The sequence below is a fragment of the Sus scrofa genome, chromosome 9 (genome assembly GCF_054392235.1).
Source record: "Sus scrofa isolate SSC_HxYL_T2T_F1_AM1 chromosome 9, Sscrofa_HxYL_maternal_Yorkshire_Landrace_v2.0, whole genome shotgun sequence".
Classification (NCBI taxonomy): Eukaryota; Metazoa; Chordata; class Mammalia; order Artiodactyla; family Suidae; genus Sus; species Sus scrofa.
The window spans coordinates 112,033,537-112,049,814 of NC_139391.1; the positions used below are offsets into that span (position 1 = coordinate 112,033,537).

The 16,278-nt window shown below is 37.4% G+C and overlaps 1 protein-coding gene across 4 annotated transcripts in view; it reads right to left on the reverse strand.

Annotated features, from left to right (window-relative positions):
• Positions 1-16,278, reverse strand: part of COG5 (component of oligomeric golgi complex 5) — a 277,016-nt gene that overhangs the window by 231,669 nt on the left and 29,069 nt on the right. For all 4 annotated transcript variants that reach the window (XR_014816125.1, XR_014816126.1, XM_021102595.2 and 1 more), the window contains exon 6: positions 2,760-2,880. Coding sequence is in view for 2 of the 4 variants with exons in the window: in XM_021102595.2 (XP_020958254.2) it covers positions 2,760-2,880 (121 nt within the window). In the remaining 2 variants the exon portion in view is untranslated. The remainder of the gene's footprint in view (positions 1-2,759; positions 2,881-16,278) is intronic.

Here is a 16,278-nt window from a genome sequence, read left to right on the forward strand (position 1 = left end):
GGCTAGGGGTCAAATCAGAGCTGAAGCTGCTGGCCTACGCCAGAGCCACAGCAACATGGGATCTGAGCCATGTCTGCGACCTACACCACAGCTCACAGCAATGCTGGATCCTTAACTCACTGAGCAAGGCCAGGGATCGCAGCTGCATTCTTATGGATACTAGTTGGGTTCATTTAACCACTCATCCACAATGGGAACTCCTGTACATTTTCAACATGCTGCAGTGTACTGTATATAACTTAGACCCCAATTTTTTAAAAAAGAAAATGTACCAGCATGAGATAATCGTCACTAGATACCAGAATATATTTTTTAAATTGATATATAATTTTAAATTGATACATAATTCATGTAGAATAAAAATCAACCTTTTGGAGTTCCTGTTTTGGTGCAGCAGAAACAAATCTGACTAGGAACCATGAGGTTGCAGGCTCGATCCCCAGCCTCACTCGGTGGGTTAAGGATCCGGCATTGCTGTGAGCTGTGGTGTAGGTTGCAGACGCAGCTCAATCTGGTGTTGCTGTGGCTCTGGCGTAGGCCAGCAACAATAGCTCCGATTAGACCCCTAGGCCTAGGAAACTCCATATGCCCTTGGTATGGCCCTAAAAAGACAAAAGACCAAAAATAAAAATAAAAAATAAAAAAATCAACCTTTTAAAACATAAAATTCACTGGCTTTTTTGTGTATTGACAAGGCTGTGCAACAATCCACTGTTTAATTCCAGAACATTTTCACCACTCCAAAGAGAAATCTGTGCCCATTAGCAGGCACTGACATTCCCCAAAGTACCTCAGAATATACTTGAATTCCAGATGTCAATGTATTTTATCTGGTCACTACATTTCAAGCCTCAAGACCTCTCAAGTTTGAGAGAATGGTTTTAAGCTAATTTCAAGGGCCTGCTACTCTTCATCATTTTATTCTTTCTAATGAGAACCATAACCAGACAGATACAGACATTGATAATAAAGAGATGTTCCAAGCATAGAAATGTCATTTACTGCACATGTATAACTACAGTAGTGATTATGAAATCATTACTTTTATTAAAATAGTAATTCCAAATGTAGACACTTTTTTATCCCCCTCTTGGCTCCTCCTTATTGACAATGCCAGAACTAGCCAAGACTGAACCACAGTGGTGAATGATGAAGACATGATGCCTTCACAAATTCTGCTTGGCTTTAAAATGATAATCTGCAAAGTTTTAAAAATTTAAATTAACACAATCCATTTTGAGATAACTTCACCATTTACTAACCTTTCTCAACAACCTGCCCTTATTTAATACTTATAAAACTTTGGGTAAAGCCAATGTCTCATTGGAAGGATGAGCTTATACTCTACACAGCAGCAACAATTATGAAAGGTAATTGTGCCTGCTTTTTAAAAAATAAGAGGAGCTCCCATTGTGGCTCAGCAGAAACAAATCTGACTAGCATCCATGAGGATGCAGGTTCAATCCCTGGCCTTGATCAGTGGGTTGGCGATCCGGCGTTGCTATGAGCTGTGATGTAGGTCGCAGATGCGGCTTGGATCCCATGTGGCCGTGGCCGTGGCTGTGGTATAGACCAGCAGCTACAGCTCTGATTTGAACCCTGGACTGGGAACCTCCATGTGCCACAGGTGTGGCCCTAAAAATAAAAAAATAAAAAAGAAGACATCATCATTTGCATTATAGCATTTGTTGTTTCTAAAAGAGATGATAATCATAATCAAAATCTAGCAGTTTTTTTAATATGGAAGAGTGTCAGTGATGACAAATATATAAATATACATAATAAACCTCGGAATAATTTGAGTTTGTTTTTAATAATTCTATTATCCTAAAGTTTATTTTTTGGAGCACAGAAATTAAATGTGATAAAGCAAAAAATAACTGACGATACTAGGATTTTTACATTTCCGTATCTAGCACGTATTGTGGAAAAAACACTGAAGCATTACTCACTGCTTGAAAATTAATTTTTATACAATATATTCCAAACATACTGTCACAAATTTAATATATTCCCAATGATGTGTCTAAGCAATGCATCTGAATATTATAAATTGAAATGTTGTTGAAGCATGATTTGTGAAGGATATTACATTTCCTAAGTAAAGAAGCAGGGAAAAAGCATTATGGCATGACTATGTAATTTAAATATCAAAGATAGGAAAATTCAAAAAGAACATATAATGCACATCTTTCTGATATCCTTTTGACATAACTACTTTCAGAGCACATTACTAAGAATAAGTAGACTCTTGATATTTGAGATGGATATAATCAAAGACCTTCTGAACCTACAAAGGTACAAATTCACTAAGCATATCAACTTCAGAAAAACTGAGTACCGCATGAAAAGAAGAAAACCACCAAGTTTCATTAAAATGCAGGTGTTAGTTCCATGTGCACTCAGTAGATATTCAAAATGTTCCCTGAAAAATTATGAACTGCTTTATCATGGACCTTTGCAACTTGTTAATAGTCAAAACCATGACTGCAAAACCCTTGGAAGTCAAGAGGCTGCTCTAAATGTTTGAGAAAAGAATGACAAATGAAGCAATGAATTCAATATATCTTCTAGGCATAATGTCAACATGGGATTTATATTCTAAAAAACAGTATTTCTCTTGGACATTTTTCCTAGGGAAATGAAATCTTAAGTAAGACCTGTATGCAAATATTGAAGTAGTTCTATTTACAATCACCAAAAACTGGAAACTACACAAATTTCCTTCAATGAATGAATCAATAAACAAAAGAACTTACCAAGTTCATTGAGACTCTGAGCAGCTTTTGTTATCTCTCTACTCCCCCCCTGCAGTTGTCCGTGGAGTCTCTTACTGAGATACAAGATTCGAATTATTCTCCGAAGCAAATCACAGGCAACCTGTGCAATGTTAAATAAGTCAAGTCAATCCACAAAGGTTTATTACTATGTGCATCTGTCTATTCTTTCCAGATGCTAAAGACTCCTTCATTTTTTATGACTGAATCATTCATTCTTTTTTTTTTGTTCTCCACCAATCAGAAACATAAATAATCACAAGTCTTCAAAAAGCATCATTTCACAAACAAAGAGAATTTGGGATTGACGTGCTATAAAACCCAAGTACTCATCCCCTAAGTCCTAGACCAGTTTTTATTCTCTAGGCCAGCGGTTGTCAGTCTTGACCTCATTAAATTCAAGTGCGTAGATTCAGAAAGTTCCAATGTCCAGGCTAGACAGAGCCTTGACCAATTAAGTCAGAATCTCTATGAAGCTATGCATCGGTATTTGTTTTTACTATCCTCACGCAGTCCCAGTGTGCAGCCAAGTTTGACAACCATTGTGCGACACCTGCTTAGCTCCCTACTGTTTCCTATTGTTTTCAATCCTAGTCTCTTTCATGTGCCCCCAAGGGAATGGACTTAAAACTCCCAATTTCATTTGACCTTAAAGAATAAGCAGGCCTTACTGATTTTTCCTAATAGGTTTTTCTTTTTTTAATCATTAGTGACAAATTGTAAAAGGGAAAGTTATTAAAACAAACAAAAAACTCTTATCACTTACAGATCACCTTTATTCCCTTTTTCAATGCCAGATCCAATACTGGGTCTTATCTATCTGCAAGGACTTTACCTTTATCCTATTGGATCTGGCATTGAAATAAATACTTGCGTATTTCAGGATACTTTATTACAAAGACAATCTAGGGCGATTCACCTGGTGGAGAATGAGAAGGGAGACTGATGGAATAACATACATGTAGTGACTTTCACCTTCAGTAGTGATAATAAAGAAAAGAGAGACCATCTATGCTGCTGTACCACCACCATCTCTGAATAGCTCTGAAGCTGGTTCAGAAGTAAGAAACCTCCCATCTGAGGAGGAAAATCCTAACTGGTAGCAATAAGACTTAAAAGTACTGGGAAGACAGGGTCCCTGAAGCTCCAGCTAAACATTTTTTTCTGAGTAAAATACACACACACACACACACACCCCAGAGCCACACACAGCTACAATCACACACGCATGCATGCATAACATACACAAATATACAATGTTTACCAAAACATGTAAGTCAAAGGCAACCAAGTACTAAAAACATTTACCTAACTGCTTTTCCAAGTAAGTATAGTCTGAAGTACTTAAAATAATAAAAGAACACCAAAATAAGGATTTCCCTCTATGAGCTGAAAGATCGGGGCATCTTTATCTTTTAATTAAATTTTATTATCTGAATATGTAATAGAAATTCAGCAGATTAATAAGATTAAAAAGTCAAAAAAAAAAAGTCACCATTATAACTCTGTGTCCCAACTATGCACTTACCAAAAACAACCACTGTTGTCAGTTTCCCATTCGTCAGAATTACCTTTTTAGATGTACTACTTGGAATGTACAATCCCTAGCAGTCATTCCTCTTAGATTATGAAAACATCATGGGGAGAAATATTAGCTCTTGTTTAGTCTAATCACCAAGAACTGTCCTTCCAGAATTTCCCAATACCTTCTCAATAAAGGATATGCCCTCAAACATGAAATCACTGAGCTTACTTCTAATGCTTTTCTTTTCAACTCTACTTAAGCTGTCATCAAGTATTAGTGACTATACTTCTGTTGCATAACTCACAACAGTTACTTTACCTCTATTCCTACAGTCGTCACCCTAATCCAATTTTTATCACCTTTACCTTAACACCGTGGTCTCCTTGCTAGCTTTCCAGTCTCTTATTGAAATTCATCCTGCTAGATTTATCTTCTTAGAAACACAGTTTTCAGCACTCCAGCCCCCTTTTTAATAAAGCTCAGTGACTGTCTACTAACAGATTATATTGAATCTTCTCAGGAGAGCATTTAATAAAACCCTCAGTCAACACATCTTAGATAATCTATAAGGCATCTACTCTCATGGTTTCCTAATATAGTTGCCTCCACTCCAATCAATTTCCTTTTCTTCTTTATCTTTTATTTCAGACTTTTATTATCAAATATAATACAAACATGTAACTCAGCCCTAAAAAGACGATATATCAAGCCATGAAAAGACACAGGAAGAACTTTAAATGCATATTACTAAGAGTCCATCTGAAAAGGCTACAAACTATATGATTTCAATTATATGACATTCTGGAAAAGATAAAACCATGGAGACAGTAAAAAGATCAGTGGTTACCAGGAGTAGGAGGAATGAAGAGACAGAGGATTTTTAAAGCACTGAAACAACTGTGTGATATTATAATGATAGATAAATGTCATTATACATTTCTCAAAACCCATAAAATGTACATCAAGAGTGAACTATGGACTTTGATAATGATGTGTCAGTGTAAGCTCATCAATTGTAACAAATGTGTCACTCTGGTGGCAGATGTTGATTAAGGTGGAGGCTATGTACGTATGTGTGGGGGCAAGGGATGTGCGAGAAATCTGTATATTCCTCCCAATTCTGCTGCGAATCTAAATTGATCTTAAAAGATCAAGTCTTTAAAAATATAGGTGAATTTAGATATTATGAGTAAGGAAACCACAAAAATTAGCTAAGTGAACTTAGGACTACCATGCAGATCAGGAGACAAAACCCATGGAAAGATACCATTCTGGCTTTTGTGATCATCACTTCCTTACTTTTATTTATGACTTTATCACTGAAGTGTAGATATGTAAGTATTATAGTTTACTTTGCTCTTTTTAAAATTTATATAGGAGTTCCTGTCGTGGCGCAGTGGTTAACGAATCCCCCTAGGAACCATAAGGTTGCGGGTTCGATCCCTGGCCTTGCTCAGTGGGTTAAGGATCTGGTGTTGCTGTGAGCTGTGGTGTAGGTTGCAGACGCGGCTTGGCTGCAACCTCCATATGCCACAGGAGCGGCTCAAGAAAAGGCAAAAAGACAAAAAATTAAATAAATAAAATAAAATTTATATGGTTCTCCAAGCATCTCCTTTTTTCCTTTGCAATCTGTTGAATGTACAGGATCATCTGTCCTATAGTTTCCCACAGACTGAGTTTTCCTGGTTGCATTGCCAGAGTGTAGTTTAACAAGTGTCTCTATCTTCTGTATTCCCTATATATTAGAAGGTGGACATAAGCAGCTTCACTGGACTCAGGTCTAATATTCTGGGCAAAATTCTTCATTTGGTAGAAGTGTTTTTATAACATATGTATAATTTTCTCTCTTTTTGTGTTGTTAGCAGCCACTGATAATCAATGTCAAAATCTACTAAAACATAGTAAGACTACAAAATGGTTATACTCCAGTTTCATCATTTTGTCCTTACTTCCTAGCATATAAAATGTCTCTATGACAAGAAACTCTAGCTCATCTACACCTGTTTACCAGTGGTACTGTCCACTGGTATAGAAAAGTAAGAATAAACACTGGATTCTTCCTCTTGATTTATCACTTTTCAAAATTAAGGGCTGATTTCCTAATACACACCAAACATTAACTATCAGTTCATTGTTTTAGGTGTCATTATGAACTTATAGATTTAAACATAATAAAAATGCCAGTCCATTATAGCTCTTATCCTTACATGGTTCCATTTTTTGGCCAGTGGGCACCTCTGAGGCTGATCATCTGTACTGACTTGGCCAACACTAAGAGGTTCCCCAGAACATGGGACTTCAAGTGCTCAAATTGACATACTTGGTCACCCTAGGGCCTCTTCAAGTTAGCTCCTGAAATCTTCTGCCATGACTCTAACTAGAAGTTATTGAGAGTTTTCTTCATATATATGGTATAAAAACATTCCAGGATCATTTTGTGTACTTCTCACCCCAAATCTGGAATCAAAGATTTATTGAAGAAGCCATGGTTACATTTAGAAGTCAGTAGCATCTGAAGACCACATTTTGGAAACCAAGTTTGCTCATTTCTGAGACTTATCACTAGACACAGCTAGGAAATGTCAAAATTAAAATATCACATAAATATTCATTTGCTTTATTCCACAATACACATAGATATCCTCAGATTAACATTATATGTACTAAAATATATACATACAGTGTATATACCATTTTAAGATAAGATTAAAATATCTGTTGAGTTCATACTGATACTTGCAATTAAAAATTAGGAGCACGGTGTGTTCACAATCTTCTTACACATGTCTCTAAATTATTTCTCCCATACAGAGACCTCTGGTTCCAGAGATATAAGAAATAACAGAATTAGACTATTAAAAATTATTCTTTTGTGAAGGATTAGAGACAAGACGGTGGAGTAGAAGGACTCAAGCTTGCCTCCTCTCATGAATACACCAAAATCACAACTGCTGAATAACCATAGACAAAATAGCCTGGAAACTACCAAAAACAAGAGTCTACACCCAAAAGACAAGAAGCCACAGCAAGATAATAGAGGAGCGCTTTCCTGATATAAGCAAACCCCATACACACCAAGTAGGCAAACCACAAACTGGAAAATAACTATAGTGCAGATGCTCTTCAACAGTTGTGAGAGCTTTAAACCCCATGTCAGGTTCCCCCAGTCTAGAGGGTTGGCTTTGAGAAGAGGAACCCTCAGAGCACTTGGTGTTGAGGGCCTGTGGGGCTTGAGCACAGAAGCTCCACAGTACTGGGGGAAAAAGAGACTCCACTCTTGGAGGACACAAACAGGGTTTTACGGGTAAAGCAGGAACTCCCTAAAAATCTAGATCAGACCTACCTGGTGTCTTAGAGGGTCACCTGGGAAAGCAGGAGTTGGCTGTGGCTCATGGTGGGGGTGGGCAGGACAGTAGAGGTGGAGGTCCAGTCAAGTTGCCATTTTGGAAAAATCTGGCCCCATCCAACAAGAGCCTGCAGGCTCAAGTTGCTCAGAAGTCCCAGGCAAACAACTAACAGGGTAGGAACACAGCCCAACCCATCAGCAGACAGGCTGCCTAAAGTCATCCTAGGTATAGAGTGACCTTTAATCACACCCCTCGACACAGCCCTACCCACTAGAGGGATGAGAACTAGCTGGCTCCTCACACCAGTGCCACTTGAGGCACAAGTCCCTCCCGTTAGGAAGCCAGCACAAGCCCCTGGATCAACTTCACACACAAAAGGGTAGCCTCCAGAAGCATACACCCCTGCAGCCCGCACAAAGAAGACTACAAACATGGACAGCAGGACAAAATGAAATGGCAGAGAAATAACTCCAGATGAAAGAAAAAGACAAAACCCCAGAACAATTAAGGAACGCGGAGCTAGGCAACTTACAGGAGAAATACTTCCAAATAATGATAGTAAGGATGATTCAAGATCTCAGGGAAAAAAATGGAGCCACAGATTGAGAAACCACAAAAAATGCTTAACAAAGAAATTGAAGCTTTTGGAGTTCCCACTGTGGCACACAGAAAAGAATCCAACTAGTATCCATGAGGGTGCAGGTTCAATCCCTGGCCTCACTTAGGGAGTCGGAGACAGAGATCTGGCATTGCCATGAGCATGGTGTAGGCCGCACATGTGGCTCAGATCCTGCGTTGCTGTAGCCATGGCACAAGCTAGCAGCTGCAGTTCCGATTCGACCCCTAGCCTGGGAACGTCCATATGCCACAGGTGTGGTCCTAAAAAGCAGAAAAGAAAAGAAAGAAATTGTTGATTTAATGAACAGAGATGATTAATAAAATAACCCAAGTGAAAAATACACTAGAAGGCATCAATAGAATACCTGCAGCAGAAGAACAAATAAGTGAGACGGAAGACAGACGGGTGGAACAGAATTACAGAACGAAAAGAAATTAAGACAGTCTAAGAGAACTGTGGGACTACATTAAATGCACCAATATTCACATTAAACAGGGACCCAGAAGGAGGAGTGAGAGAAACGACCAGAGAAAACATGTGAAGAGATAATAGCCAAAAACTTCCCTAATGTGGGGAAGTAAACACTCACTCAAGGAAGCACAGAGAGTACCATACAGGATAAACTCAAGAAGGTATACACCAAGACACATATTAATCAAATTTATCAAAATTAAAGACAAAGTATTAAAAGCAACTAGGGAAAAGCAACAACTAACATACAAGGGAAACCCATAAGATTACCAGCTGCTTTTTAAGCAGAAATACTACAGAAAGGAGTGGTACAATATAATTAAAGTGATGAAAGGCAAAAACCTACAACCCAAAATACTCTACCCAGCAATGTTCTTGCTCCATTTCAACAGAAAAATCAAAAGCTTTAGAAACAAGCAAAAGCTAAGAGACTTCAGTACCACCAAACCAGCTTTAGAGCAAGTGCTAAAGGAACTTCTCTAGGCAGAAAAGGCCACAACAAGGAACAAGAAAATTACAAATGAGAAGGCTTACTAGGAAGGCAAACATACAGTAAAGGTAGGAAATCATCAACACACAAATATGAGCACAAAATCAGTAATCCTAAGGAGAGTATGCTGCCCACAAGAGACCCACTTCAGATCTAAGGACATATATAGACTAAAAGTGAGAGGATGGAAAAAGGTATTCTAAAAATCAAAAGAAAGGTGGAGCAGCAGCTTGGATTTGGTGTGGCCATGGCTGTGGCAGAGGCTGGAAGTTGAAGCTCCAATTTGACACCTAGCCTGGGAACTTCCATATGACATGGGCATAGCCCTAAAAAAAAGCAAACAAAAAAATCATATGAAATGTGACCAGGTGGACTTAATCATTATTTATAGAACACTCCACCCAAAAGCAGCAGAATACACATTCTTCTTAAATGCAAATGGAACATTCTCCAGGATAGATTACATGCTGGGACACAAATCAAGCCTTGTTAAATCTCAGAATACCGAAATCACATTGAGCATCTTTTCTAGCCACAACACTATAAGACTACAGGAAAAAAAAAAAAAAAAAAATCAACTATAGGAAAAAAAAAAAAAAACACTGCAAAAAAATATGAACATGTGGATACTAAACAATATGCTACTAAACAATCAATGAATCAATGAAGAAATCAAAAACTACCTAGAGACAAATGAAAAAGAAAACATGATAATCCAAAACCTGCAGGATACAGCAAAAGCAGTTCTAACAAGGAATTTTATAGCTATACAAGCTTACTTTAGGGAAAAAGAAAAATCTAAAATAAAGAACTTATAGCTAAAGCAATTAAAGAAAGAAAAAAAAAACCCAAAATTAGAAGGAAATTATAAAGATCAGAGCAGAAATAAATAGAGATGAAAACAATAGAAAGGGTCAATGAAACTAAAAGAAAAGGAAATAGAAAATATCAATGAAACTAAAAGATGGTTCTTTGAAAAGATCAACAAAATTAAGAAACTTTTAGCCAGTCATCAAGAAAAAAAGGGAGATGGCTCAAACCGATAAAATTAGAAATGAAAAAGAAGTTACAACTGACACCATGGATTATACAAAAGTTCATTAGAAACTACTACAACCAACAGAATGCCAATAAAAACAGACAATTTAGAATGAAAAATGGACAAATTCTTAGAAAGGTGTTATCTTTCAAGACTGAGCAAGGAAGAAACAGAAAATATGAACAAACCAATCACAAGTTCTGAAATTGAAACTGTAATCTTAAAACTTCCAACAGCATGGAGTTCCCCCAGTGGCACAGAGGGTTAGTGATCCAGCTTGTCTCTGTGAAGGCACCAGTTCAATCTCCACCCCAGAGCAGTAGGATAAGGATCCAGCATTGCTGCAGCTGTGGCATAGTTTCCTGGCCCAGGAACTGACATGTGCTGTGGGTGCGGTCAAAAAGGAAAACAAACAAAAAAAAAAAACCAAACAAACAAAAAACCTCCAACAAACCAAAGTCAAGGACCAGATGGCTTCACAGGTGAATTCTATCAAACATTTAGAGAGAAGTTAATTTCTATCCTTCTGCAACTATTTCAAAACACTGCAGGGGAGTTCCACAGCGGAAACGAATCTGACTAGGAACCATGAGGTTGCAGGTTCCACCCCTGGCCTTGCTCAGTGGGTTAAGGATCCAGCGGTTGCTGTGAGCTGTGTTTTAGGTTGCTAACATGGCTCAGATCCCACGTTTCTGTGGCCCTGGCGTAGGCTGGTGCCCACAGCTCAGATTAGACCCCCAGACTGGGAACCTCCATATGCCATGGGTGCAGCCCTAGAAAAGACAGACAAACAAACAAACAAAAACACTGCAGGGGAAAAGAACACTCCCAAACTCATTCTATGAGGCCACCATTACCCTAATACTGAAACCAAATGAAGATACAACAGGAAAGAAAATTACAGGCCAATATCACTGATGAATACAGATGCAGAAATCCCCAACAAAATACTAGGAAACTGAATCCAACAATACATTTAAAAAATCATATACCATGATCAAGAAGGATTTATCCCAGGGATGCAAGGACTTTTCATTATCTGCAAATCAGTATTATACACCACACAAACTGAAGAATAAAAGCCACAAAATCATCTAAATAGCTGCGGAAAAATCTTCTGACAAAATCCAACACCCACTTATAATAAAAACCCGTCAGAAAGTGGGCATAGAGGTAACCTGAACATAATAAAGGCCATATATGACAAAACCAGAGCTCATTCTCAACAGTGAAAAGCTGAATTTCCGCCAAGATCAGGAACAAGACAAGGATGTCCACTCTTGCCACTTTTATTCAACATAGTTTTGGAAGTCTAGCCATGGCAATCAGTGAAGAAAATGAAATAAAAGGAATCCAAATTGGAAAAGAAGTAAAACTGTCCCTGTTTGAAGATGACATGACACTATACATGGAAAATCCTAGAGATACTATCAGAAAACTACTGGAGCTCATCAGTGCATTCGATAAAGTTGCAGGACGCAAAAATCACTCACATTTCTATACAGTAACAAGAAAAGATCAGAAAGAGAAATTAAGGAAACAATCCCATTTGCCACTACATCAAAAAGAATAAAATACCTAAGAATAAAACTACCTAAGGAGGCAAAAGACCTGTACCCTGAAAACTATAAGACACTTTTGAAAGAAATCAAAGGTGAAACAAACAGATAGAAAAATAAACTATTTTCTTAGATTTGAAGAACCAATACTGTCAGAATGACTTTACTACCCCAGACAATCTACAGGCTCAGTGCAAACCCTATCAAATTACCAGTGGCATTTTCAAGAACTAGAACAAAATATTTTAAAATTTGTATGGAAATGCTAAAGACCTGGAAGAGCCAAAGCAATCCTGAGAAAGAAAAATGGGCCTGCACATATCAGGCTCTCCGACTTCAGACTACAAAGCTATAGTAATCAAAAGAGTGTGGTGCTAGCACAGAAACAGACAGATAAATGGAACAGGATAGAAAGCCCAGAAGAAAACCCATACACCTATGGACAACTAATCTATGACAAAGCAGAAAAAATACATAATGGAGAAAAGACACTTTCTTTAATAAGTGGTGCTGGAAAAACTGGACAGCTACCCGTAAAAGAATAAAAATAGAATACTCTCTAACACTATACACAAAAATAAACTCAAAATAGATTAAAAACCTAAATGTAAGACCAGATACTATAAAACTGTCAGAGGTGCTCAGTGGGTTAAGGATCCAGCGTTGCCATGAGCTGTGGTGTAGGTTGCAGATGTGGCTTGGTTTTGGGATTGCTGTGGCTGTGGTGTAGGCTGGCAGTTGTAGCTCTGACTGGACCCCTACACTGGGAAACTCCATATGTCATGAATGTGGCCCTAAAAAAACAAAAAAATAAAAAATAAATAAATAAATAAAAATAAAAAAACTCTCAGAGGAAACACAGGCAGAACCCTCTCTGACATAAACCACATCGATATTTTTTGCATCCACCTCCTGGAATAATGAAAATAAACAAAAATAACGAGTTTCTGTTGTGGCTCAGTAGGTTAAGAACCTGATCAGTATCCTTGAGGATTCAGGTTTGATCCCAGGCCTCGCTCAGTGAGTTAAGGATCTGATATTGCCTCCAGCTGTGGCATAGGCCATAGATGTGGCTTGGATCTGGTGTTGCCATGGCTGCTTCATAGGCTGGCAGCTATCCCTAGCCTGGGAACCTCCATATGTCACAGGTGTGGCCCTGAAAAGCAATAAATAAGTAAATAGATAAAATAAACAAATGGGACCTTATTAAACTTAAAAGATTTTGCACAGCAAAGGAGACCATAAACAAAATGAAAAGACAACCTACAGAATTGGAGAAAATACTTGCAAATAAAGTGAATAACAAGGGATTAATCTCCAAAATATACAAATACCTCATGCAGCTCAATATCAAAAACAAAACAAAACAACCCCACCAAAAAATGGATAGATCTAAATAGACATCTCTCCAGATAAGAAAGATGGCCAAAAAAACACATGAAAAGATGCTCAACATCATTAATTATTAGAGAAATGCAAATCAAAATTACTATGAAGTACCACCTTATACCAGGCAATATGGCCATCATCAGAAAGTCTACATACAATAAATGCTGGCAAGGATGCAAAGAAAAGGTATAACACTCTTACACTGTTGGTGGGAATGTGAACTGATTCAACCACTATGGGAAGCAATATAGAGGTTCCTCAAAACATTCAAATTGGAACTACCGTATGATGCAGCAATCCCAATTCTGGGCACATGTCTGTAGAAAACCATAATTCAAAAAGATACATGTACCCCAATCTCTGTGCAGCACTATTTACAAAAACCAAGACACAGAGGCTATCTAAATGTCCATCAAAAGAGGAGCGGATAAAGAAGATATGGTAAATATATACAATAGAATATTACTCAACCATAAAAAAGAATGAAACAATACTATTTGCAGCAACTTAGATGGACTTAGAGATTGTCATACTAAGTGAAGCAAGTCAGAGAAAGACAAATATATGATACTACTTATACATGGAATCTAAAAAGATGATACAAACGAACTTATTTACAAAACAATCAGATTTACAGACTTTGGAAACAAACTTATGCTTACCAAAGAAGAAAGGTGAGGGGGAGGGATAAATTAGGAGTTTGGGATTAACATATACACACTACTATGCATAAAATAGATTAATCAACAAGGACGTACTGTATAGCACAGGCAAAACTACCCAATATTCTATAATAACCTATATAGGAAAAGAATCTTAAAAACAATGGATATGCATGTAAGTATAACTGAATCACTTTGTTGTACAATAGAAATTAACACATTATAGATCAACTATAATTAACACTTTAAAACAAGTATTTGTTTGCTTTACTGTACAGAAAAAAAATTACCTGAATACAAAACCAATACTACAAACACAAATAAGACTGCTAAAGAAAGTTCTCAAAAACTGTTCTGTACATACTCTCCCCACAAAGTTTTTACAGTTGAATTTTCTGTCATAAGAGCCACGACACACTACTTTTTATCCCTCATTTATTCCTAGTTCTAAGGCTCATCACTAGTTTTTACTTTGATGTTTCTCTGGTCATTTTGACTGTCTCAAGTACATTTTCAATCATATTCCTAAGGAAATATTCATAGGAACAATATCCCCTGGATTCTATGTGGATGGCAGTCTCTATACTTCAAAATCCATTTGGCTGCTGTATCAATTATCTATTGCTGCAAAAGAAAGCAGCCCCAAATCACTCATTATAAACAAGTTGTTATTTCTCACAATTGAGACAGGGGTCAAATGTTCCATGTGGTATCCCTGGGATTACTCACTCAAGCTGCGCTCAGTAAAGGGAGGTTTCACTCTCAAGTCTGGTGCCTCGGTACATCTCTCCCTGTCATCACCCCATGGCTGGTATGTGCTTCCTCACAGCATGATGGTCTCATGATGATGGAACTTCTTACATACAAAGTGGCTTTTCCAGGGCAGAAAAAAAGGCTGCTGTGCCCTGTGAATACTAGGTCCCAAACTAGCACAGCATCACCTCCATCAGCAGTGGTTTGCTCTCCTACCTGCTCTTTATGTTTTCATGGTGTTTATGTTGTTGTTATCTTCCCTCTTCCTTCCTTTGTGGTAATTCACTTGTTTGGTGGATAATTATATGGCCAGTAAAATAAGCCATAATCACATACAACAAGATAGATAAGGAGTTCCCGTCATGGTGCAGTGGTTAATGAATCCAACTAGGAACCATGAGGTTGTGGGTTCGATCCCTGGCCTTGCTCAGTGGGTTAAAGATCCAGCGTTGCCATGAGCTGTGGTGTACGTCACAGATGCGGCTTGGATACCACGTTGCTGTGGTTCTGGCGTAGGCCGGCAGCTGTAGCTCCAATTAGACCCCTAGCCTGGGAACCTCCATATGCCACGGGAGCAGCCCTAGAAAAGGCAAAAAGACAAAAAAAAAAAAAAAAAAAAAAAAAAGAAAAAAGAAAAAAAAGATGTTAACATCATATCAACGGCAAACTAAGAAAAGACCTTACAAAAGTATGATGAGGTGTTTCTGTCGTCGCTCAGTGGTAACAAACCTGAATAGAATCCATGAGGATGTGGGTTCAATCCCTGGCCTCACTCAGTGAGTTAAGGATCTGGTGTTGCCATGAGCTGCAGTGTAGGTTGCAAGCACAGCTCAGATCCCACATTGCTGTGGCTGTGCTGTAGGGCAGCAGCTGCAGCTCCAATTTGACCCCTAGCCTGGCAACTTCCATGTGCCATGGGAGTGACCCTAAAAAAAAAAAAAAAAAAAAAAAAAAAGATAAAACGACACAAAAAAGTATGATGAAAACCACATGCATATAAAACACGAGTGTAAAACAAAAGGTTTTATGAACTATTTCTTCCTTCTGTATTGCAAGATTTTCTTAAACTTTCTTATATAATTTCAAAGTTAAAAAATTCAATAAAAAACTTTGAAAAGCTAATATGTGTGCATTACATAAAAATTAAAAAGTAAAATGATAAAAAGCAAAAAATTTTTTAAAGATTTAAGAAGTTACATGTAGGTATGTGAATTATACCTCAATAAAGCTGTTATATTTTCAAAAACATAATTAAAAGTGCTAAAAACTTAAAAGATTTGAAAGTTTAAAACTCATTTACTTATATAATTTTCAAGTTTAAAAATTTTAAATACCCTATGTAAGGAATAATAAGCTCTTAAAAATTTCTTTCTGAAAAACTCTGAGGCAGTTCATAAGCAAATGATGTTACTAAAATGAGCTAAGATAGAGAGGATTCTTAGGGTGATAATTAAATTCAACTCAAGTATTCCTGTATATAGATGAAGTTGGAAGCTTCTGCTAGAAGAAAGAAAAGGCTTTCTGGAAACAGTGTAATGAGGATAAAAAGTCAAAGAAATTAACTGTAAAAGTACTTTATCTAATTGAGGGTACATCATAGGGATTTTACATTCAAGGCAAAAACAACTTCCTACTTATTTCTTTTTT